This window comes from Trichoderma evansii, assembly GCF_050947405.1.
Source record: "Trichoderma evansii strain SZMC 28006 chromosome Unknown GGI43scaffold_5, whole genome shotgun sequence".
NCBI lineage: Eukaryota > Fungi > Ascomycota > Sordariomycetes > Hypocreales > Hypocreaceae > Trichoderma > Trichoderma evansii.
The window spans coordinates 1226422-1249348 of NW_028145201.1; the positions used below are offsets into that span (position 1 = coordinate 1226422).

Genomic DNA, 22927 nt, shown 5'->3' on the forward strand with positions numbered 1-22927 from the left:
CTGGAGTCACCTGAAGAACCAACCAAATCATCGCCCCCAAAGCGTGGAATACCAGCTTCTAAAGTTGAGGGTTGAAGGAAAGAATAAACCGCTAAAAAATCGGAAGTATTCTACTTTTATACCATTAGCAAGATGATTTGCGTTGTGCGATGTGAAATTCGACCTTCAGTAGGTAACATCAAGTTATCATCGCTATATCCATCATTCATATACAGTAAATCCAACAAGCCGGCTATATCTTACTCTCAATGCATCCTTCTAAGCTCCTCAATCAAGTTCCGCATATCTTCTACGCTGGGTCCCAATCCCTCGCACACCAGCTCCTGTTTGCCCTCGTCTAGATCAAGGAACCGTTCAATCATCTCGCCATCCACAAATCGGAAAGGAGCTTCGCCCTCTCTAGACTGATTTCTAAACGCCCGCCAAAGGTCAAAAGATAAGTTTCCGGGAGTGCTGATGTACTCCTGCAGCCTTGACTGGAATGTCATGAGCAGATCTTGGTACTTTGGAGCAATATCACCGTAAAGATAAAGTGTGCCCTCGATCTGTTATTCACACGTATTAGTCTCAGCTCAGAATATCTCACTTTGTACACATGTTCAGAAACTTACCGAGCCCAAAAATGCCTTTGGTACCACAATAGCATTTTCTCCAGGCGCAACCTGCAGCTTTCGAATCCGGTTGATCTGTTCTCCAATGTTGAGCTCACTTATAACCTGTAGTTGGCTTCGATCCTGTTCCGTAGGGGCTTCTAGGTTCTGTCTCAGCACAATGATGTTCCCCTGAGCATCCGCTTCCAGCCATCTAGAGTCATCTAGTGCGCTAATTGACGTAGTCCATGCTTGTTGGTAATGTCTTGCCTTCTCCTCTAATTTGGCTTTCTTGCCGTCTTGGGGTGGTGTGAATTCGACAAGAGTGAGGGACTGCATGAGGTCTCCAATGCCTATAATATTGCCTGAGACGTCCAAATCGACTGGGAATGAGGCAGGACGGAATGATGCCAGTTTGGTCAGAGAGGCTGATGTCGAGGTATCCTGGTTGTAATTATAAACAACCACCGTTTTAGTGAGCCCAGCGACGATGTAGTTATTCATCATAACGAGGCAGCGGCATACTCCTTTCAGGTTATGCGAGGCGATTTGATACAGCTGCCGCGACTCATCAACACCAAGAACCAGAATTCTACCTCTTGTTTCTCCTGATTCGGCTGATCCTTGATCTGCGACAAAGCTCGTGCCAACTAGGAATCGCTCAGCCAAGTTGCCATTAGCATCGGGTAGTTCAGCCCGAATAACGCATTCAACCAACTCCAGAGATGACGAGGCATTTAACAAGAGCGGCGTTCCCAGCTCTTGGAAGATGATTTCGTCAACAAGTTTAACAGTGCTCGTGATTACTTCTTCGTTATCCACCAGCTCTTTCTTGATGCACCCCAGCCCAAAGGCCCTCAAGCCTGGTGAATATGCCACCCGACGAACGGTTTCATACATTGGCAAGGCTTTAACGTGTGTAAGTCTTTCATTATCAACCTGGCAAATTCTAATGTGATCTTCTGTCGACAATACGATGGAATCCGGAAAGGCTTCCGAGTCGAACGGGGCCACGAATGTCGCATCAGCCGCTGTAGTTGCCGAGTAAACAATACGGCCTTGCGAGCTATATATCAGACTGGCATGCTCTGTAGTCGCAAATACGTTGCATATTCCATCTTCTCGGGGTAAAACGTGCAATCGAGCTGGGCCACTTCCAAGGGTGACCGTTTTTCGCCCTGATATCGCGAAGCCTTTGACAGATACGTTGAAGCTGATGACATTTCCATCTTCCAATGCCACCAACATAGTTGGGCCGGAGATTTCAGGAGGATGCAGCTGAACCAGCGCAACATCTCGTGGAACAGAAGCACTGTCATCAGTCTGCCTCAAAGGCTCGCCGTGTAGTGGTGTCAAAGTAGCCATGTCCACAACCGATATCGTACCTGAAGTCCACCAGCCGATAACACCAAAGTCTTGTGGGTCGCGCGCTGCATGAATGCAAGATATCTGATCCGGTTGCCCAGACTCCGAATCTTGGGAAGTGTCTTTAGTAGCCGCTTTCAAGTTGTCCAAGAGATTCAAAGAAACCAGTATCGATCCGTCTACAGATAGCAAAGCCCATTTGGTATTGGCAGACGCCGCCGTGATGGTTTTACCTTCAGGTGCCTGCCATGAGGATACCGAAACCCCGCTGTCAGGATCCAAAAGATTGACCGCCTGAGGCGTTATTTGCAAAATCTGGCCGTTGGGAAGATTTGAAGCTAAAAGGGTAGGCGATTCGAGGTCCATGCCTTGGAAGGAAAACAGCTCTTCAATATTGTCTGGTTCAAACCGGAGGACGCGAGTTCCAGCAAGCGTAGAGATGACAACAGTGTCGGCCTTTGCTGAATCCACTGATCGTAATGTGAACAGTCCTCTAGTGCCCTCAATTTCGTCAAGGAGCCCGCGATCTTCAAGGCCAACACCGCTACGAATGCTCCGTAGACTTCCATCTTGGTTAGCACCGCTACCAGCCACAATTCTTGCCTGGCCAGATGAAAAGGTGTTGCCGGACTGCGCATCTCCTTCTCTGTTGCCCAGATCCATAATGGTAAAATCCATGATAGGTGCGTTGTTAGATATCACTTTAATGAGAGTCATTTGCTGCGACTCGATATCAACGTGTAATAACTGAGAGTCGCCATGGTGTGAGCCGATGAATAAGAGGTTGTTTCCCATATAAACGAGGGTTGACGCTCTTGATGTATATCGGCTTGAATCCCCAAAAGCTATTGGATGGACTGTCATGCCTGTGACTACTACACCTGTTGACTCGTTGGTAGTCTGGATTTCCAAGAGGTCGAGACGGCCATAATCGTCGGCCAAGAAATAGCGTGTCCCGTCGTACTCGGCCCAAGCAACGTAAATCTTGGGATCGTCAAGAGTAGAGCATACGTTTGAATATGTGAGGCTATCAAAATATGTGAGAAGAGTCTCTCCTACCACGAGAAGGCCGCCCAGATGTGCTCTAGCTCCCTCATTGTTGCGCACATGGTATCGCTTCTCCTCGTATACGGGGACCGGTATCAGCATGGACGCATATGGGTCAGGAATCACCTGGTCCAGCTCTCTATCCTTCTGTGGATCAAACTTGGACGAAACACCGCCTTTATCGTCTTCCGTCAGTCGATAGACAGCTATGCGAGCTTCCTCACGGTCAAGCTGGTTTTTATATAGGAACGCGATTCTCGGGTGGCCGGTCCGGCTATGGAGGAACGTGCTTGTCTTCATCCAGAGCTCAGTCAATCGGACCTGGTCCAGCCCTTCAAGCCTCGTAGTAGAGCCCTTGCGTATCCGCAGGCGAAAGACGTTCAGCACTCCCTCCCAAAGATGCATTGCCATGAACTTTCCCGTGGGATCCACCAAGCATCGGTTCTGGCTCTGTGATTGTCGCATGTAAGGCTCTGCTGTATCTTCTATTGCCTGTTCGACGGCATCTAACTGGTTTGTTTCGGGATTCCAAGCTACATTGAAGTATTGGAGTCTGTCTGTGCCGATGAACAGAAGGTCAGTGGTTGAGTCCTTGGGCTGCAGCCGCTGAAGCATGTCTATGGTGCCATGAATGACTTTTGTGTGAAGACAAGTCATGCCCTCCTCGGTGACTCGCCATATCTCCAGTCGGTTTGCTTTCCTATTCATTCAATACGAGTAAGTCAACGGAGCACGGGCAATTCCAAGTAGTTCGAAGGACCTACGCGACCACCAAGTCTTCGATATCCGGCGACAGAAACCGGATGCGCAGGGCATGCCTGATGCTTGTTGGTTTGTGGACTGGAGCAACATAGGCCATGGCGGAAGAACGTATGTATACTGCCAAGTAGATGAGGGTAGAGAGCTCAATTCAATGCCAGCACGACCTACATGGAAAGGCACATAGGTACAGAGTCCAAGGTGCGGCTTCTGGAAGCTATTGCGTCAAGCCAGGATCGCAGGCATGCTTATCACTTATCGGAGATAGGCAGCCCGCTATATGTAAGCGGCTTCTAGCACCTTGGATGGGGCTTTGGGGACTCGATTTGGCGGGGCTAGAAGCCACTTTTAGCGGGGTGGTGGCTTGTAGCCAGCGGTGGAAACGGTATTTACGGAGCTGGTGCAGTTTTGTTCAGCGCTCTGCAGGGTATGGAGCACCAGCACACTCCCGGGAATCACTGCGATATCCACGCAGCATCGGATATTTATTTCGCTTGGAGCATTGAATATCTCTTTGGGTAAAAATAGAGATATAAGCCTATTCATTTGCAGAGATCAATTTATTTGGCCCAAGAGCCAATTGCTACGCCCAGCCAGGATGAAAGAAATCTTTAGTCAAAAATCAATAATTTGCGTTTTGCCTCATTAGGCAATTATATTCGCTCTTTCCAGATTTGTAGATTCCTCACTGACCGATACAAGTTCTTTTGCCTTTGCCCTTTTTTCCAATAACATAATGAAGATTATTATAATCCATGTTGGCTCCTCATGATTCAATATTTCTATGCGAGTTTAGAAATACCGACACACTCCTCAGCTGTGGGAGAATTATTGCGAAGAAAGACCAGCATCTAGAATGGCACTCCGCCAAAGCGAGCCCAATGGACAGGCGGAGACAGCAGACGAATACGGCCGGCGCGAGGGTTGCTTCAGAAACTATAGGCAACATCCATTTACTTTTCAATCATATCTAAAAGATCTCCAAAGCACACAAGAGGCAACAGAAAGAGACGGATTGGTCTCCCAGCCGGGACTGAAGGCTGGAGTGCTCCCGAATCCGCATATAGCTGAAGATGGGCTTGATCAGCATCAACGCCATCAGAAGAACGCTGAAACGCTGCTTCATGATTCGCCATTAGTACCATCTCTACCAGCTGCTAACTCTCATATCAAGGAATTTCTTATCCCCGTGAATGATTTAGATTTGGGCTCTTGCCTCGAGAGCGATCTTCGGGATTATTTATACCCAGTTTGGGCAAAAAGATATGGCAACCCTTTCGAACAATGGCTTCCGTTGGCGAGTACGAGGCCCGAGAGAGATGAGAGTTTGGATTTCCCGCCCGTACTGAATAGATTATGGTCCCAAATACACCGAGAAATCGAGACCGACAGGCCAATAACATCAGATGTCGCTGCGGATCTGGCACGAGATGTTGACAGATCTATTACGACGTCCGAATACCAAGATTTAGTCAAACGACAAACAAAACTTGAGCCTGTGAGATAACTTTGCGGTGTCTTGTTATTGTTAACCCATCGCTGATATAATCTTAGTGCCAATACAGCTGCGTCGAACCCATCTCCCCTCCTCTTTCTCCAATGTCTGATGACATTGCCCCGTTCATTCCTCATGGAAATGTGACAATTATTGACCTCGTGTCTGAACCAAGTAGTCCTGATAGAGCCGCAATTGAGGATTCAGAACCCATTGCATCGTCTATTTTTATGACTTCATCGCCTACCAGAGAGCTACCTCAGCTCTTCCAAGCCCGCGGCGCTGTTATTGAAGAAGCCAAGGTAGATTTACCTGTCGTCTTTACTAGCTCATATTCCCCAAGCAAGGAGAATGTACTTGCCAATATCTGCCTACCTCTTATAGACTTCGAAGAAGATGCTTCTGATTTGCTCCAGGAAAGAGGACATTTCGAAGATGCCTTCATGACACTCCTCAATGATCGGCAGTATTATGCCAATCAATTGGTGAGCCAAGAACAATTGGATCCAGCAGATTCTATATCACGAATTCCTGTTCCTCTACTTGACTTTGACATCCAGCCCCCCACATGGACAGTTCAACGCTCCAGTGCAGAGACACACTTTGCGTTTTTGAGAAAATATGTGCGGAGCGTTTCTAGTCTTTTTCCTTCTCCACGAGACCCGCAACTGGAGCTTAACGTCTCGTATTTGGTTATCCCGCCAGATCAGGGAAGATCAATAATGAAATATGAACACGACATCTCTAACAAAACGTCAACAAGACATCTTTCTCAAGATCTGACGCCACATTTAAGTAGCTTGGATTTCGTTACTATAAAAGCTGAGCTGGAGATTCTTTGCATCACTGAAGATGAGGAAGTTGAAGAAGTCGACATGCCAGAAGAAGCGTATGTGCCAGATAATATGACAGATGAAATACCGCCTATTATTATCGTGGAGCAACATGAGAGCCCAAATCGCGTGAACTCACTACAAGATAGCAAGTCGGCCTACTTTCGAAATCGAGACAGCCCTCACCTCGGCCGTTCGCTTCGTAGGAAAGCCGATGACTCCATGAGACTTTTACCGAAATGTTACGATACAAGCGCTACAAGTATACTTCTCCATAACTTCATGGAGCTGAGGGGAATAAAGAGACCTCGGCTTGATACAAAATCTTCGGAAACATGTCTGCCTGGAAGCAATGTATCATCTAAATCTGTAAATGAAGCATATTCGGCACATATCGCTCACGAGTTACCTACCACAATAGCTGAAACGATGGTTCCAGCGATATTTCCGAAATTTGAGATGCCCTCTGTGATGGCCTATTTCATTGTTTCGGTTTCCCTCTCAAGACCAATATTAAGGCAGTTAGAGCATGCATGGTCTCCCGAAAGTTTGATTGATGTCGATTATTTGGAGCATCTTACCATACCAAGGCCCTCAGGCTCTGCTCAATGTAAAGAGACTACCTTGGGGTTAAGTTTCGAGGCTGATATATCCTTATCGCCTCTTACAGGAATTATCATCACAAATATCCTCAAAGTGCGGCAGCGGCCTCTTCCCGGCTCCCAGGCTCAAACCCCATTGAGAGACCGTGTGCAGAAAGTCAGTCAAAAATACGAAACTTTACTAGTCCTCGTTTCGGAATCACATCCCAGTGGAGAATTTTCGGGGGCGTTGGCTTCGTCTGATATCGCAGCTTATGCTGACTTTGTGAGCTTTACTGTTGCACTGGATGGAGAAATAAATGTGCAGCTTGTCCCGGGGGCGGAACAAACGTTGGCCTCGTGGGTTTCCGCCTTCATGTCTCAAAACTCCTACAAATCCCACGATCTGAAAAGGCTTCTGTCCTCTGAAGAAACACCATGGGAGGTATTCCTCAGGCGTGCCGGCATGAACGTTTTCGCTGCCAAGATATTGTCGAAAACGCTCTTTGAGCAATCTGGGCCCTCGGGATTAGCTGTATTTTTGATGATGCCTGTACAAGAGCGAGTGGTTAGATTTGCACCGTTGCTTGGTGGAGACAAGATTTTGCGCCTAACAGCCAGAGCGCTGGATCAAAGATGGGGGCGGTGATCTCTTTACGATTTCCTTCATATATCGTAGACTCGAGGACGTATAGGGTTATCATATCGACTGACATCTGGGGATGAGAGAGATTTTGGGAGAAATAAAGAAAATGTATATATAATGCCTCTGAACACACCCCATCTATCCGAATCGTCTAGAAGAAATGAATGACAAATATCATATACGTCTAGCCATGTAGTATATCCAAGAAAAAGAAAACGTCACCAGTATGTATGCATCATAAAAGATATGAGGTCCTGTTTAACCCAAACCTCTACAGCTTGTTCTCCTCAGAGACAGCCCCAAATCTCACTTGGCTGAACTCAGCAAATCTCCCACAGGGGTCGTGGCAGCTGTGCGAGGGGAGGAACCGCATTCTGCAAACGTGATGCTTGCTTTAGGCCAACGTACACGACCCTTTGTGAGTTGCCCAAGGTAACTGATCTGGATGTGAGGCCGTAGTAATCTGCGATTGCGTGCGTAAGCCATCGCCTAAATGGAAGTACCTTGTTAGTTTTTGACGCATACGATGGATAGCAAAAATAGGGGTCAACTGACTTAAAAGCAGCGGTCTCATCATCGCCAAAGGAATCAAAGAGTAGCCCGGAGTCAACGGTTTCTTGTGAAACTTCACGATGCGCCATCCTATACTGTGCCGCAGCTGCAGCCCTCTTCTGCTGCAGGTCTCTCATCCTCCCATTTCGGCCCACAAAGACAATCTCCTCATCATCAGAGTCCATCTCTTCCGCTGCGCTATCCACATCCTCATCGTGGCTATCATCAGCCTGGTCGTCAGCCCGTCGCCTCTGACGCTCGTTGACCATATACTGCCGCACCGGCTCCTCAAGCGCCTTGACCCACGTTCGAATTACGGGACTACGCTTGGTCGACTCTCGCAGATCACGCGGCACTTCCCCTATGCCGAGGCCAGTTGCACTGCCGGCTTTGAGCTGCTGCTTTTTGCGAGCAGCCTGAAGCTTGGCCGTCTTATCTTGGATGCGTTGACGGACGCCGTGGTCCCAGAACTGGGCGAGCTGATAGGGGACTCGGTGGATGGGATGCGTGGGATGAACTTCCCAGTCGATAGGCTCGGGCGGCTGGACGTTAGGGACATCCACGAGGCGATCTGTATCAACTCGTCATCAGTGACTGTGTTCGAAACCTGGGCTAGCGTGGCAGTGCGTAATATGTACCGTTCTCCCATCGCCGACGCTGCCGGCTACCTTCTTTGCCTTTGAGGACGGCTTCTCTGCGCTTCTGGCTGTCTCGCGCAGAGGGTGGTCGACGGAGAGGAGTTACAAGAGCAGCGTCCGCTGAAGAAGCAACAATCGTGACCTGCTGGCGGCTGATTGAACGCTTAGAGGGCGTGGCGAGGGCATCGAGGGGAATCGTCAGAGGGGATCCGGTACCGCGAGCGATGGGCGAGACGCTGAGCGATTGGAGTGCGGAGATGGTCCAGGCTTCGATGTCGATGGCTGAGTTAGACGCGGCAGTGGCAGGGAAGATGCTGTTTGTTGTGGCCTGGCTGGGAGGCGGTGATTCAGGAGGCGGCGGGACAGCGCTGTATATGGCCATGGTGGTGGTGACTCTTTGTACACGATATGGAGATGGGTGGCCGAGAGATATTACGGAGTCTGGTGTTTCGAAGACGAACCTGTCTCTGTTGGACTACTCCCTGACTGATCAATTAGGGGAAGATGGAAGCTCAGATCCCAGCACTTAGCTGACGTTGCTACTGATGTATACAAATTAGCTACGCTGACTATTACCGTCTTCCCTTATCAAACCGAAAGCTGATGCCCCCCATCGCGTCCCTCTGACACAGTGCGATTTTATCCGCCACCGCCACCGCCAACCAATCATATCCCAAGCGCAAACCATGAGGAGAGATTTACTGGCCTGTGCGGCTAAACGGGACTCTCAACAAGAAGATATACTGTATTCATAATGACTACTGAATATGAATGCCTATGACTGCTGCCTAAGTATGCTAGTAAGTTGCCTCAAATGTCTGATCCTAGGTTCTTCTCTCATCCTTCTCTCGTGCATGCTGTGTCGCGACATGCACAGCATCCAGCAAATCCGCATGGTGGGTCTCGCGTCCAAACCCAGCTGTTATTAACGCCCGTCTAACCCAGTTGTCCTGCACATTGGCGAAATGCCACTCCGCCACCTCTGGTTCCGTATATCGATTCATCGCGTCCCGCAGATTACGCAGCTCTTCCATGGCTGCCCAATCAACCAAGTCGACTGTACCGAAGTCCAGAACAATAGCTCGGAAGTGAGGCAGCAAGGTTTTTTCTTCTGAGGCTGTACGTCGCGGTTCATTCCATAGGCGTTCGGGGCTCGCCAGAGACTGGGTATTTCTTCGGATATGCTCGGATAAGATGCGCGTATGAAGCGCATGGTTCATATAGTAAAAACCGCGCACGAAGCGATAGGCGAAGACGCCAGGATATAGATCCTCGATCTGTAAATTGGGGTCCAAAGTAGTTTCTTGGTTCAGTGGTAAAAACATCAGCTCCTCTTCCAAGTTTGCACTCGTTGATTCTGGGCGCATTCCAGATTGCGGCTTCACCCGAACTATTTTGGCGAACTCTCCCGGCGTTGTGCCAATTCGATAGAAAAATTGTAGAGCTTTGAAAATCATGCCAAGGTAGACGGCCCATTCAATGGAGTACATCAAGGCCGCTACCACACAGATAATCCATGTGCCAAATGTGAATGGTGATACTCTCCAATACTTGCGGAGAATGCGTGGCCGAATTATCCCGTTGGACATAGAATAGACAATGGTGCCAGCCAATGTGGCAGTGGGAATGTAAGCAAAGGCCTCTGCGAGACAGGTAATTGCAACGTAAATCAGAATGGCACCGAAAATGCCAGCGAGCGGCGACTTGCTGCCAGCTTTTGCGAGGATTGTCGAGCCACTAGTTGAGCTCATACAGAGGTATCCTCCAGCAAAAGGACTGAATACATTGACTGCACCGAGAGCCACAAGTTCTTGGGAGGCATTTGCCTTGGCACCACTCAGCATTGCCATTCTTTCCGCAAGGGCTATTTGTCCAATAAACATAATTGTGACAATGGCTGGAATCTGGCTGGCAAAAGCTTTGATCAATTCAACATCAGGCCATCCAGGAACTTGGAGTCGTTGTAACTTGAGATCAATATAGCCAAGGACATTGAACGAGGTGGTGTCATGGCTACGCTTGATCAGAAAGCTGACTAGAGTCAAGGTTCCAACGGTAACAGGCAGGCGAAATGTTGACATGGTGGCCCAAAATCGTGTCCAGCCGGGTTGTTTTCTTTGCACCATGGTACAGAGACGTCCAAGGATGGCCAAGAGAACAATGGTGGAGATACCAAATACCGCGTCTATTTTCATGTGATGGATATTTCGAATGATCTTTATCAGCGCGATATGCGACGGTCCTGAGATATTTGAAATACCAAGCATGATTGGCAGCTGCGATATAGTGATCTTGAGGCTGACAGCCATTGAAAAGGCAGTAACAGCCACATTGGGTATCAGTTTTGCCAGCCAGCCAAGTCTCATGACGCCCATGATGAGGAGCAGAAGGCCAGACAAAAGGGTTATTGCACTTGCAATTTCCTCCAGGGTGTATATGCCTATGCCAACTTTGGAGATTGTGGTGCGAATACACTTTCGAATCAGGAGTGAACTCATTGCTGTTGCAGATACGACCATGTCTTTTGAAGAACCCAACAGCCAATATACGAGCATGCCAATGAATGCTGAATATATCCCATGCTCCGGAGAAAGCCTGGCCAGATAACCGAAGGCCAGTGACTGGGGAATTACCACGAGGCTGGTTGTAAGCCCAGCCAATGCGTCGAACATGATCCACGATAGTCGGTATGAAAGAATCCACAGCGGCAGTGGCAAAATTGTGAGTAGGTGGTGGGCAACGTTCATCGGGCTAGGGACATGATTTCGTGCCCACTCCATGACAAGAGATGAAAATTGAGACATGATGACAAAAAATGCATGAATGAGTGATCAAAATCTGGAGATGTAAAGAAGAAGAAGAAGAAGAAGAAGAAACAGAAGAAGATGGGGGCTGCAAACAAGACAAAGCTAACCCATCATCATCTGGCCAGGATCTACCCACATGCCGGCGTCGCGACCGCTTCGCTTGCGCTGAAGGAGGCAGTGACGTCCCCATTTGCGCTGATACTTTTCAGGAACAGCAGCGATATCAGGAAGCCACAATGTGCGCGCCAAGATGTGCGTGTTGGCAGCATCGAGAAAGTCAACACATTTGAGAGGCTCCCAGTGGTGCTGATCGGCAATGTAGTCCGGTTCTCTACGTGAGAGCGGGGCGTTCCTTCCAGGATACTGGGTGTCGACCAGGAAAGAGCACATTCGAGGCTCGACGTACTTGCCCAAATCTTCTTCGTTGCGGTCATTCAGACCGCTGGTAGGGAGCCAGGTGCCACTCCAGAATCCGAAGCCGGTCTGGGCCTCAGAAAATTCACCTGGCAACAGGCCGCGGAAGTCGGAGCGCAGGAATTTCGCGTGCATGTTACGCGGGAGAAAGTACGAGGTTGGGAAGCGATACCATTCCTTCCCAAAGCATACGTTATCTTCCTCAGCTCCGTAGGTGTTTCCTCCTTCATCACCCCATAATGGAGAATAAACTTTCAGTGGGGCAGAATACGCGGAGTAGATGCCGTAGATGCGTGCAATGGCAATATCAAGCGACAGAAAGAGCACAAGACCGACAGCAAGCAGCTTAAGGCGACCGGGAATCATTCCAATCAATGTCTTTGGGTTTGAGCTACCAATTGCGGACAAGACGATGTGCAGTGATAGTGCGGCGTTGAGGGCCAGAAAGGGGTATGCGGGGTACATGAATCGCTCTTCTTTGTGCGGTTGTGCAGTGAAGATTCCTAGCCACATGTAAAACGGCGTAATGAATATGACTGTTCGTAGGCCGCTGGTTAGGCGCTGTGATGAAGATGAAAATGCCTTCTGCACCAAGAAAAGCGGTAGCACCAAGAGGGCGAGGATGAACCAGATGTTGAAGTTCAACGCCAAGTTCTTGAAATAGAACGTCCATGGTTCTGTTCCATAAAGATCAGGGCCGCCAGTTTTCGAGAAAATGTTGTATTTGACAATGTTCCAAGAGACAACCACAGGTTTCTTGTAAAAGAACAGGTTGATCGCAAAGTCAAAGAACTAATTGGCGTAAGTGAATGTTCGCCCCACAAAAGAGTTCATTGAATCCAACTTACCAAGACGATGAGAGAGGCGATGACACCGCGAACAAATCGTATCAAAGCTTCGATTAGAGAGTCCCTGTCGCTGAATACGACTAGAATAAGTTCTTCGAGGACATACGGCACGCAAAGTGCAGCGGCAAAAGGCCAGCCAAGAATGTCAGCCACAGCAAACCATGCGATTCCTTGCCAAGTCTTCAACCCGCCCCGCCAGTTCATGAAAGATGCAGCGCCAAGCATCCCCATGTACATGGCAAAGCTGGAGGGCAAGAAAGCGGCGCTTGCATGGAAATTTCCAGGGCTTATGATGGTGATGGCGAGAAAGAAGAGGCCGATTCTGGCATTGAGTGCTATGCTCACAGCTTGGAACATGATGGTCTGACAAATGGCACAGACAAGGGCCAAGCCGTAGCGGACAAAGTAGAATTCAGAAACCTAGCAAGCGTTAGTCACTCAATCAATCGAAAATGATAATCACACATGCGCAGCAACGGCTTACCTTGGTGGACTGGGGCAATATTCTGCGCACATTGCCCACGAGGGCGTGAAGCGCAACGTAAAGCCAGCTGCGAATGGCATAATCTGGAGAATACTCCCAGGTCTGGAGGCCATAGCCATGGGAGAGGTAATGGGCCGGCTCCCAGTAGTTGAAAGTCTCATCGCAGTCCTGGATTGGTGCAAACAGAGCAGCGACCAGGCCAGCAGCAAAAAAGAGGTAGAATGCAGAGATGGGTTGTATGGCATATGCACTCAGCCGCCTGTGATTGATGATGATTAGCTCGTGCGCGGAGCACATAACGAAATGAAACGTACTTTTTCTTGGCATGGCTGGAGGCAGGGTGCTCATAAGATGAGGCATCTCCCTTGGCATCAGACCTCTTGGATGCCGCCTTGGATGCCACCTTGGGCGCCATGGTGTGAGATGTTTGTGGAGGAAGAAAGGTTTGAGCTTGAGGCGGCTGCAGGGAGTGGAATTTATAGGACCCTGATGCCTTAGGCCTCTCTCTGCCTTAGGTCTGTGCCTTAGACCTCCTATAAAACAAGGAGGTTTTCCAGTGAGAAATTTTGTGATAGCCACGGGCGGCGGTGAGGGCTTTGAAGTGATTAAGATGTGATGCGTTTGCAAAACATTGAGGTATGTTTACTTGTATCATGTAGCTACTTTTCCCATAGTGAGCTCTTATGTAATATGGAGTAGCTGATAATCACTTGTTGGTTCCACTTTTAGTGAGCTAAGAGGTACAATCGCCCGCTGGAAATAGCCACTAATGTAGGGATAACGCCACAGTTCGCCATAGGTCTTTTATACATGCTCCGTAATTTGGCTGGAATTGCTTGATATAAAGTACTGCTACCTTATTTCATGAATTCCTTTGCTGAGATCAAGATTTCTAGTGGGTGATTCCATTGCTCTCGCCATATCATTTTGTAATTGGTATAGTGTACTGCTGTTCCATTATCCAGCATGTCAAACACGGTAGTTAGTCTGGGTGTGCATGTAAAGATTTGAGAAGTATAAGGCACCAAAGAAACCAGAAGCAATAGAAAGATCAAAATATATCAATGTACATGCAAATTCGCGACTTTCGTTACGGCTGGGATACTGGATAACGAAACCGGGGCGCTGAGTAACAGCTCTCCTAATTTATACAGAGTATAGGCTGTGAGTGTTAGCTGGGCCATCTGGAATACGAATTACAATGGCGCTTATTGAAAAGAAAATTACCGTGCTGCGCCATTGATATTTGGCGATGTTGCACCACATTAAATTGCCATACCTTTACTAGTTCAATGTTGCTTATTATAGATACTCCTGTAATTTGAAAAAATAACAACTCGATTGCAGTGCAACTAAAACTGTTGGAGAGGATGGCATTACTCCGAGGCATTGCGCTCTCAGGGTTAAAATGATGATTTACCGCGGGAAACTACCCTATGAATTCGATCAAAAAGGCGAAATGTACTGCATAGGAAGAAAACAGTCTATGCGAGCGTAATCTGTAAGTAAACAGATCCATCGTTTAAGTGGGAAGACTCTTTTTACACTGAACAAACTTTTGAAGTCAGAGGCCAACTACCAGGCATTAGTTTCGTTACTTGGGCCGTCGAATGTCGTTTCTGGTTGAGCATAGTCTACTTAGGTATGCCATAGTTGGCCATAGCTCAGCAGTATAGTTGTATTTTCTCAACTACAAAGCACACAGATAACTAGGTACATATCGACATTGACATCTTGCTCCCCAAGAAAATATTAAGTATCGTTATTCATACTATAATTTGCATGCCAGCCGTATTATTTTAGTCCAGTCCATGTGGGGTGGTTTGTGCATTCCCACGCCGGAGACTGCTGCTTTGCAATCGAGCAAGACATTCTGTTGAGGCATTCTATAAATCTTGAGTTTATCCCTAGGCGAGCAAGTCATCCTCCAAAAACCCATCAGATGCAAGAGATTATGCGCGCCAAAAGCCCGTTAATATCAGTCCTGTATGACGCCGTGCTTCCAGGCTGCCTTTCGTATGCGAGAACTGAACACAGTTTTCACATGTGATTCTACGATCGAGTCGCGACTGTACAGCGAAAATTGCCAATAGCAAATGTATTGCGACGCTGGAATCGAAATATCCTGTTTCTTCTTGTTTTTTATATCTAGCCTAGGACCAGCTCGTAGAGGATGATGAGCGTATTGACTATAATCAGTGGCGCTATGGACGGTATTAGCTTCGTAGCTCTGTGTGACCCAAACCTTTGGTACGAATAGCAGCCATCGGTAGTGTGTATATATTTATACACCAGGAACGAGAAGTAAGGATTGGGACAGCTGGAGACACGTACGTCGCATAACCATGCGTACACTAGCAATCAGAGCAACGAGTTTGGCCTTGACGCTGTTTGAGTCGGCGCCGGGACCGAATGCGGGATCGTAGGTAGTCGGTGATAGGCCAATGCGTGCGAGGAAGCGGTCGTCTGAGAGGATGGCGAGAGCATTTGTGAAGAGGCAAAGAACGTAGACGAGATTACCTAGGAAGAACATCTTGGCGGTTCGTCTACCTGGTGCTCCCTCTCTCAGTCCCTCTTTTTTGGCTCTGGTGTATTGCAGTTTTGGCTTTTTTTCTTCTTTCAGCAAAGTCGTGAATGAAAAATGGAAGATAAATGCAAAGGCAGAAAGTTGGCCGTTTCAAAGGCGAGGGAGTTGGTCGTTTTGCGATTCAAGGAGTGGAAGAGGCCAAAGCGAGTGACGGTATCGAAGGGAGTGACGATCTGGTATCGCGTCCAAGCTGGCCACTTCGGGCTTCGGGAGGGCTGAAGCTAGTGCGATAAGGATGCTTATCGGAGCTGGTGCTGCAAGGGTCATGTGACCGCAATGGCGTGTACATCACCTCAGCTCCATTGAGAGGTACGTACCTCTGAACTTGTTCAATAATGGAAGTAAATAAAACAGGCGAAGGGTACCATGTTCACGATATTGCGATGCGATATGATGCAGCATATGAAATGCATTTTTAAGCTTCTATTTGTGACGTATAGTACATTCATGATATTCGCTGGTTACAAAACAACAGATTGCTGGATATCTTGGGTCAGCTATCTATAACCATATCCATTTCGTCTACTTTGTCCATTTCACCCATTTTGACGATATCCATTGCCCCTGCGTCGTCCATTTCGACGAAAGTAGTACCATCCATTTCATCAACAACATCCATTCCGTCTATTGCGTCGATGATGAATGTGTCATCCACGTCATCCACGTCGCCCGTCTCATCCATCTCATCAACCTCATCTTCCCAGTCCATCTCCATCACGGGCGTTTCATCTTCGTCTTCAACCATTCCTTCAAATACAATTGCAGGGACTGGTGTGGCACATACTTCCCATAGTAGCCATTCCAGCCCCATAAGGCCCACACCTTGCCAATCTTGAAGATGCCAACCTTGGAGATCTTGTAGCCATGGCATAGAAGGGGTCATTTCCATGGTAAAGGCCAGAGGATTAAATCTTCCAGCACTATCTAGACTCTCTAAAGGGGTCGGATGCAACTCGTCGAGAGTTTCCCAGTAGTCAGTGCTAGATATGTAGTGGTCAATTGGCTCGCTGATCCGCCGGCCAAAGGAGAAACTCCTCGATCCCCTCTCTGGGAGTAGAACTTGTTGGCTAAAGGAGTTCATTGCTGATAGCGACCCAAAAAGGCTTTATCGTAATGATTTGTAGACAGAATAGATGTGGCAGAAGTAGTGCAAGTAGTGGATTGTGATGGAATGAAATCGTATATGAGCGCTGCTGTGTGATCTGTAAGTAGAGCAGATATGGTCATACAGCGACGCGAATGGTGAATTATTGGTAGATTGATATCGTCTTTGCACGGCAAATGGGACGGTTGAATTGGGTAAACAAGAGTTGAATTCAGTAAACAAAAGTTTTATAGTCTTAGCTGAGCTATATAATATATAGTTGGGTCTAATCGCAGAGGCTACTCTTCAGCATTAAACTCCAGCATTGGATGCAAAATAATAGTTAGTATCAAAGCTAAAGAGAACCTATAACAACAAAGTCTCTTGGTCAATAAAGTCCAGCGGTCGGAAACTCTATAATGCACCGAAAAGAGACATTGATACAATATCATTTTAGATCCCGAGGGTGAAAAAAGCACAGCCATTTACTGTGATGAGTTCAAGGCCGAAATCCCTTGTTACATTGTATAGAAACATAAAAAATTCCGTTTGTAGGTGGCACTTGCGAGCAGCAGTCAGGCCCAAGCGGTCTTCTTTCGTTTCATCGATCAATTCCCCCTCTGAGCAAAATCAAGCTACACACTTGAAAGTATCAAAGGAAAGGGCCGCCAAGAGCAAGTCCTCAAGCTTCTTTGTACCCAAAAATTTTTCCCTTCTAATCTCCTTTCTCCCTCTCTCTTGTACGTCAGCTGAACAGAGAGATACTTATGTTCCACCAACTAATATCGTACAGCTTAGAACAAAATTTTATGAGCCGAAAAAGTATGTTCAGCCTCGCCGAAGCTACCGCACCGAGTACTGCCAAGAAGAGGCAGTTGTTTTCGGGACATGGACTACTTGACGTTGGCGTCGATTCTAAAAGGCGTCGATGTGAAATCAACGACAAGGTTGCAAAGTCTAGCGCCAATAGCGCAGCTCCAGCAGCCGCATTATCCAGCTTGAAAATGTCAGAAACTCTGAGCGCCAGGAAGCAACTTTCTAAGGAAGAGCTGTGCCGGGGTCGCAGAAGATGGCGAGCAGGTAGCGAGCCACTGGACTGGGATAATTCGGAGTGGTATCTGGGTAATAGCATGGTCGCAAGTTTCGAAGACAGATCCGAGAAATTTGGTTCCAAGTCCACGACGAAAGTATCGACTTCAGCTCTATAACGGCGATACGGACTATCAGTTGTCCGTTTTCAAGTTTGTTGGACATGTCTACTCATAGGAGTGAGGGGGTCCAATCGTCATCGAAATTACAGGCGGTTAACGTGCGAAGGTTGGAAATAATCAAGCACAGCGCCATATGAGCAGACATTTCACGTGTGGCAGCCAATCCAGCGCCTGGAAGCAACAAAAGTGCAGAATCTCGACCACAACGAGCGGTAGTTGGAAATCTTTGGAGTTATTGCGGATGCGGCTTGCAGAGCTTGGGATCTCGGTGTGTTCGACTCTTGGTGGATTTATTTCGGCTGGGTATTGGGTATCATATCTTGGTGTTTTCGGATAACAGGATCAGAAGCCGCATCGCGTTAAATCGGTAGAAATATCCGCATTTCTCGGCTTTGTATAGCCTTAGATCCATGTGTCGTAACAGCTTTTGGGAGAGAGGCAAAGCGCGATTTCCACCATGGCTCTCCTTCTTTTGCTTGTTGGTGAGGTTGCTATTGGATCCGCTGCACTTAAAGTCCCATGTCGTCGTCGCTTAGATCGTCATCCATATCCTGGCCATTCTCCTCTTCTTCTTCGCGACGCATGGTTTCAGCACTTGCACCAATTTTGCGAATGCCCTCGGCCACTCCTGTAACAAACCCTCTGCTCTCAGCCAGCTCCATGGCTCCCACACCTCGCAGACTCGTGACGCCTTCGCCATGACTCTCGGGATGCGTAACTTTGGATCTCATCTTCGCGGCTCGAGCTTCCTGCAGATCTCGCAGGAGGGAGCGTACTTCAGAAGCAGATGTGATATCGTCACTGGCATGCGCGAGGAGCATCTCGGCGAATTCGAACCAATGGTAGGGTAGTGCGCCGGCTGGAGCTGAGGAAGTGCAAGACGGCAGAAACGGCGGCGACAGTATCATGCCATCTTGGTAGGGGTTGAGTCGTGTAGAATTGCCTCTGCTATCGGCTCGAACAGGCGGAGGAGGAGGGGGGGCCCAATCCTTGACGTCGATGGCGGTCTCGTATGTAACGATTTCGCGTAGGGAATCGGGATGGAGCCATGCAGGGGGCACGATGTTGGCGCGTCGCTGCTTTTTGAGGAGGATGGCGAGCCAAAGGGGTAGATCAGCTCTGTGAGGCGGACGAAGTCTGGGAGTCGAGCCCTATGTATTATTACAACTGTCAGCACATAGAACGGGAAGCATAGAAGAAAGCAATTTGAAGCTTCTTTGTCAGAGCTGGACAGAGTTGCCCTACCGAGAGGAGCTCAATGCTCTCGAGCCGCTGCCGTGGAACGACGGTGACGAGCTCCATTTCGCACAAAAACGCCACCTCCGAAGGCACTAGGCCTGAAGGCAGAGGCAGGGCCATTTTGCGTGTTCAATAACGGCCAAATGCCAATGGCAGGTATAAGCCTAAAGTTAGGTGGCTAATAGACGATGGAGGTTGAAAATATGCTGCCCCTCCACGCTAAAACTGCTAGAAGCTGCAGATGTAGGTCGACCCACTCGTTGCTTAGATCCAGATCCAGATCTCACCAGCTTTAGACCAAATGGCATCAAACTACCCGGAGTTTTTATCACCTTGTGGGGGTACTCTGGTATTAAAAAAAAACTGCTGAATTAATCCCAAGCTATTGACACTTGGCTTTAATTATCTTGATTGCTGCTTTGATGGTGCCCTTCGGCTGTGCCCTTCGGCTTACATAGCAGCAAAAGGGATGTGCAATTTTAATGTACCATAAAATAACGTCTCGACCAAAAGATATTCGTGCCTATAATACAAATGCACAACGATACCCCTCTCACAATAATCATCAAATAGTTCCATTGATTGTTCAGGATACAGCCTGTGAATTATAGGTATTGGTATCCAATCCGGGCTAATAGTCTTACAATAATTAAGAGGCCTAAATCTTCAAGTATTATATTCATGACAACGCTCTTAAACAACGAATGGCTATGCATATCTGGCTATCAAGTATATGTAATATCATATCTACCGATCGGGCGGACGTTCTAAGGTGGCATTAGAAAACTTGTTATATGCGAGCTCATACACCAAGCCCAAAGTCATTTTTGCATGCTGAAGCATGTGATCAAAGGATAGATGTTTTACAGTATCTCGAGCTCCATAGTGAGGGTTTTTGTATGCAAAATCCGACTCAATGACAAGTGCTGAAGGATAATGTAAATACGTTGCGACTTGATGAGCAGAGCATGCAAAGTGGCAGCTTGTTTCAACCCAAGGGATATCGCAGTACTAAAGATGAATTGTTAGAGACGAAGCGAAGTTATGATTTGTTTGATCAAACGTTACCGTATCAATAACTTTCTTGATGAAGCTTGTGAGGCCAAAATCGGTGAAATCGGTAATAACACCAATTGACTCATTCTTCTTAGCATCTAAGGTTCCTTGAATATAACCTACCATACCTTGGTGTACCAGGGCTTTGACTTCGCGACCCTTTTTTACGTATGAGTGGATGATTGCTTGGCTACCCAAGAGACCAACCAGTTCGGCGCTATACCAGTGGAATTCTATCGTATTTTGCGCGAGGCCATTGACGATGTCTTTATCACTAAGAAAAACTCGGAGGGCTTCCATGATAGTAACCGTACCGCTACCGCCATTATCAGCACCAGGAGCGGGTATTTCTGAGACTGCATGCTGATGTTTATTCATGGAGTCTTGGTGGGCGCTGATGATGACAGTATTATTCGTCTGGCCAGGAATCCTGACAATGGTCGAGGTTTGCGCCCACGGATGAACAAAGGCTTGGGCAGTCACAGCGCCATTAGCACCATTCTCCTGGATGATATCCTTGATCTTTTCGAGAACCCATCTAGATGACTGTCGGCCGTGATCAGAGTCGTAGTGGCGAGTATGAAACGTTGTTAACTTCTCGAGGTTGTACCTCATCTCATACTTGGATAGATTGCCAATCAGCTTTTGAACCTGCTCTTGCATCACACAATTTTCAGGGTATCTGATGGGAAATGGCTCCCGGGCCAGGGCTATTGCAGAGCCCAGATTTTGTGTGTTGGTGATATCCATGAATGTTTTCTCGTCCTATGCGGCGAAGTAATGTGAGCAACGAAATACTGGCGCAAAGCAAACGAAACCATGCATGGGACAAGACTGTTTATACAAACATACACGAATAAGTTCCCATTTTTCTTCCTTTGTAGCCCAATGTTGCGTATTTGGACTCAATTGGAGAAGATACTTCGCCGGATCTTCGGCCATAACGTGGCCAGCATCGTTCTTGTTGGAGACGCAACCACTAACAAGGATAGCCAGAACAAAGGCAGTCAGGAGAGCCTCTTGTAAGAACCTCATTGCGGTTTTATATAGCTATACTATTCACAATGTTTGGTATAACTGTACGATCCGAAGTGATGTTTTATTAAATGCCAGAAAAGGAGGGAGTCTGATGAGATAGGGCCATCTGTGATATAAATACATGGACACAGCACCCACAGCATTACGAATGCGGTCCACACCATTAAGTTTAAAGACGAGTCGTGCCAAAGTACCTACCTATATCCAGATACATTTTATAGGTAGATTTATAGGTAGCACTCAACCACCTAGTAGTACTTGAGTACATGAATATTACCAACATACCTACTATCTCATTGAAGGTCCGAAGGCACCATGCAGGTAGCCGCCCCACATTACACCTTACATCAAAACAGTACTTGAATAAAAAGAACAGAGCCGTTATAGAGGCATTAATAAAACATTAAAAAAGAAAATTTTACAAAAAATAATTTATTTACTATTTAAATTATCATATATCTTTTTATTTTTTATTTTTATAAGCTTTAGATGCTTTTAGAAGCTTTTGAAATAATATACGTAAGTATACAGGGTAGCTTTAGGTACTTAATCTTACGCCTTTTTTGCATGTAGTTAATGTATCTTTTCGAATACTATTATTTAATTGGCTTACATCGCCAGGTCTACCTGCATGGTGCCTTCGGACCTTCAAAGAGATAGGGATAGAACTGTCCAGACAGTCGCTGGGGAAGAAAAGAAAAAAAGCTTCAACGTCGCTTATCATCTATGCGACGATATTTCCAACCGCAGATATTATACCTGGGTAGGTAAGTAGGTAGGTTGGTAGGTAGGTAGATGTTACGATAGGTACTGACACATGTATTTTATACTAGATTTGCGAGACCTCTTGAGCATAACTTATATCATCCTCTACTACCCAGTTGATCGCCAAATACTCTCCAGTTCTTGGCTGTACTTGTTGTATTAAAAGCTTAGCCTCCACTGGAATTGGTAGTGGTGAATTTAAGAAATTATTATTTAGCACCCTAGTTTCGTTGAGTAACACCGAAGCGGCGGCCCAACCAGGCAGTCTTCTCAAAACACCAACGCCACCAGCTTTTATTCCACTTTTAGAAAGTTTCACTCAACATTATTCCGGTCGTCTCCCCGTGGCTTTCAATGCTTTGGAGCGTCCAAGCATGCTTTGCGAGCCCCCATCGCAGGCTTGCGTTAAAAAATACGCGAATAACTTTGATCGCTACAAGCCGATAAATTTAGGGAATTTTTATCTAGCACTCTGGCTTCGTTATCCAGTATCCTAGCCGTGGCAATGTTACGAAATTGCAGCTATTTTCTACTGCTTCTACTGCTTCTACTGCTTCTATTACCTCTACTGCCTCTAAGTCTATATGATAGTTAAATATTTTTATGCGTGGGCTGACTCCAGAAGATACACTACCTTGATTGCGTATCCGAGCAGCGACGCATGTGGGCATGTGGCTACCGAATTGCTCAGTCTACCTATCTACCTAGGTGCCTGGGTATGAAGGCTACAACAGCTGAAGGCATTTTTTTTTGTTGTTGTTTAAAAAAGTAGTAATATTGTACTCTCTAGTAGCAGTTGTAGAGATACCCGACCATTCCATTTGAAGACATAAGCATGGAGATGACACAATGAGATGGAAATCCACTCCATTCGTGGAAATAACAATC

General features: G+C 47.2%; 9 protein-coding genes across 9 annotated transcripts; 2 read left to right on the plus strand and 7 right to left on the minus strand.

The window, feature by feature from the left end:
* Positions 1 to 245: 245 nt before the first annotated feature.
* Positions 246 to 3861, minus strand: GGI43DRAFT_421689 (mono-functional DNA-alkylating methyl methanesulfonate N-term-domain-containing protein; the record flags this gene model as incomplete). Its single annotated transcript, XM_083207996.1, has 3 exons — positions 246 to 545; positions 612 to 3702; positions 3767 to 3861. 3 exons carry the CDS (start codon positions 3859 to 3861, stop codon positions 246 to 248), a joined length of 3486 nt encoding a protein of 1161 aa, XP_083062798.1.
* A 477-nt stretch (positions 3862 to 4338) lies between these two features.
* Positions 4339 to 7471, plus strand: GGI43DRAFT_315231 (uncharacterized protein). The gene is made up of 2 exons (XM_083201755.1): positions 4339 to 5259; positions 5316 to 7471. The coding sequence occupies exons 1-2, from the start codon at positions 4618 to 4620 to the stop codon at positions 7317 to 7319; spliced, it is 2646 nt and encodes an 881-aa protein (XP_083062799.1). The 5' UTR covers positions 4339 to 4617; the 3' UTR covers positions 7320 to 7471.
* Positions 7472 to 7477: 6 nt separating this feature from the next.
* Positions 7478 to 8983, minus strand: GGI43DRAFT_315248 (uncharacterized protein). The gene is made up of 3 exons (XM_083201756.1): positions 8503 to 8983; positions 7872 to 8441; positions 7478 to 7805 (listed from the first exon to the last, which is right to left on the minus strand). Exons 1-3 carry the CDS (start codon positions 8886 to 8888, stop codon positions 7637 to 7639), a joined length of 1125 nt encoding a protein of 374 aa, XP_083062800.1. The 5' UTR covers positions 8889 to 8983; the 3' UTR covers positions 7478 to 7636.
* A 347-nt stretch (positions 8984 to 9330) lies between these two features.
* Positions 9331 to 13474, minus strand: GGI43DRAFT_432854 (dolichyl-P-Man:Man(6)GlcNAc(2)-PP-dolichol alpha-1,2-mannosyltransferase; the record flags this gene model as incomplete). The annotated part of the gene is made up of 5 exons (XM_083209656.1): positions 9331 to 11280; positions 11446 to 12519; positions 12576 to 12995; positions 13060 to 13227; positions 13370 to 13474. 5 exons carry the CDS (start codon positions 13472 to 13474, stop codon positions 9331 to 9333), a joined length of 3717 nt encoding a protein of 1238 aa, XP_083062801.1.
* A 1733-nt stretch (positions 13475 to 15207) lies between these two features.
* Positions 15208 to 15592, minus strand: GGI43DRAFT_381944 (Yos1-like protein; the record flags this gene model as incomplete). Its single annotated transcript, XM_083203191.1, has 2 exons — positions 15208 to 15263; positions 15394 to 15592. 2 exons carry the CDS (start codon positions 15590 to 15592, stop codon positions 15208 to 15210), a joined length of 255 nt encoding a protein of 84 aa, XP_083062802.1.
* A 439-nt stretch (positions 15593 to 16031) lies between these two features.
* Positions 16032 to 16878, minus strand: GGI43DRAFT_315307 (uncharacterized protein). The gene has a single exon (XM_083201757.1). The coding sequence runs from the start codon at positions 16725 to 16727 to the stop codon at positions 16140 to 16142; it is 588 nt and encodes a 195-aa protein (XP_083062803.1). The 5' UTR covers positions 16728 to 16878; the 3' UTR covers positions 16032 to 16139.
* Positions 16879 to 17356: 478 nt separating this feature from the next.
* Positions 17357 to 18194, plus strand: GGI43DRAFT_315315 (uncharacterized protein). The gene has a single exon (XM_083201758.1). It carries the CDS (start codon positions 17498 to 17500, stop codon positions 17936 to 17938), a length of 441 nt encoding a protein of 146 aa, XP_083062804.1. The 5' UTR covers positions 17357 to 17497; the 3' UTR covers positions 17939 to 18194.
* Positions 18195 to 19368, minus strand: GGI43DRAFT_315319 (DNA replication protein PSF2). Its single transcript, XM_083201759.1, has 2 exons — positions 19187 to 19368; positions 18195 to 19092 (listed from the first exon to the last, which is right to left on the minus strand). The coding sequence occupies exons 1-2, from the start codon at positions 19298 to 19300 to the stop codon at positions 18451 to 18453; spliced, it is 756 nt and encodes a 251-aa protein (XP_083062805.1). The 5' UTR covers positions 19301 to 19368; the 3' UTR covers positions 18195 to 18450.
* Positions 19369 to 19904: 536 nt separating this feature from the next.
* On the minus strand, positions 19905 to 21512 carry GGI43DRAFT_399995 (putative aminopeptidase). Its single transcript, XM_083205406.1, has 3 exons — positions 21089 to 21512; positions 20249 to 21001; positions 19905 to 20191 (listed from the first exon to the last, which is right to left on the minus strand). The coding sequence occupies exons 1-3, from the start codon at positions 21269 to 21271 to the stop codon at positions 19928 to 19930; spliced, it is 1200 nt and encodes a 399-aa protein (XP_083062806.1). The 5' UTR covers positions 21272 to 21512; the 3' UTR covers positions 19905 to 19927.
* Between the last annotated feature and the right edge of the window lie 1415 nt (positions 21513 to 22927).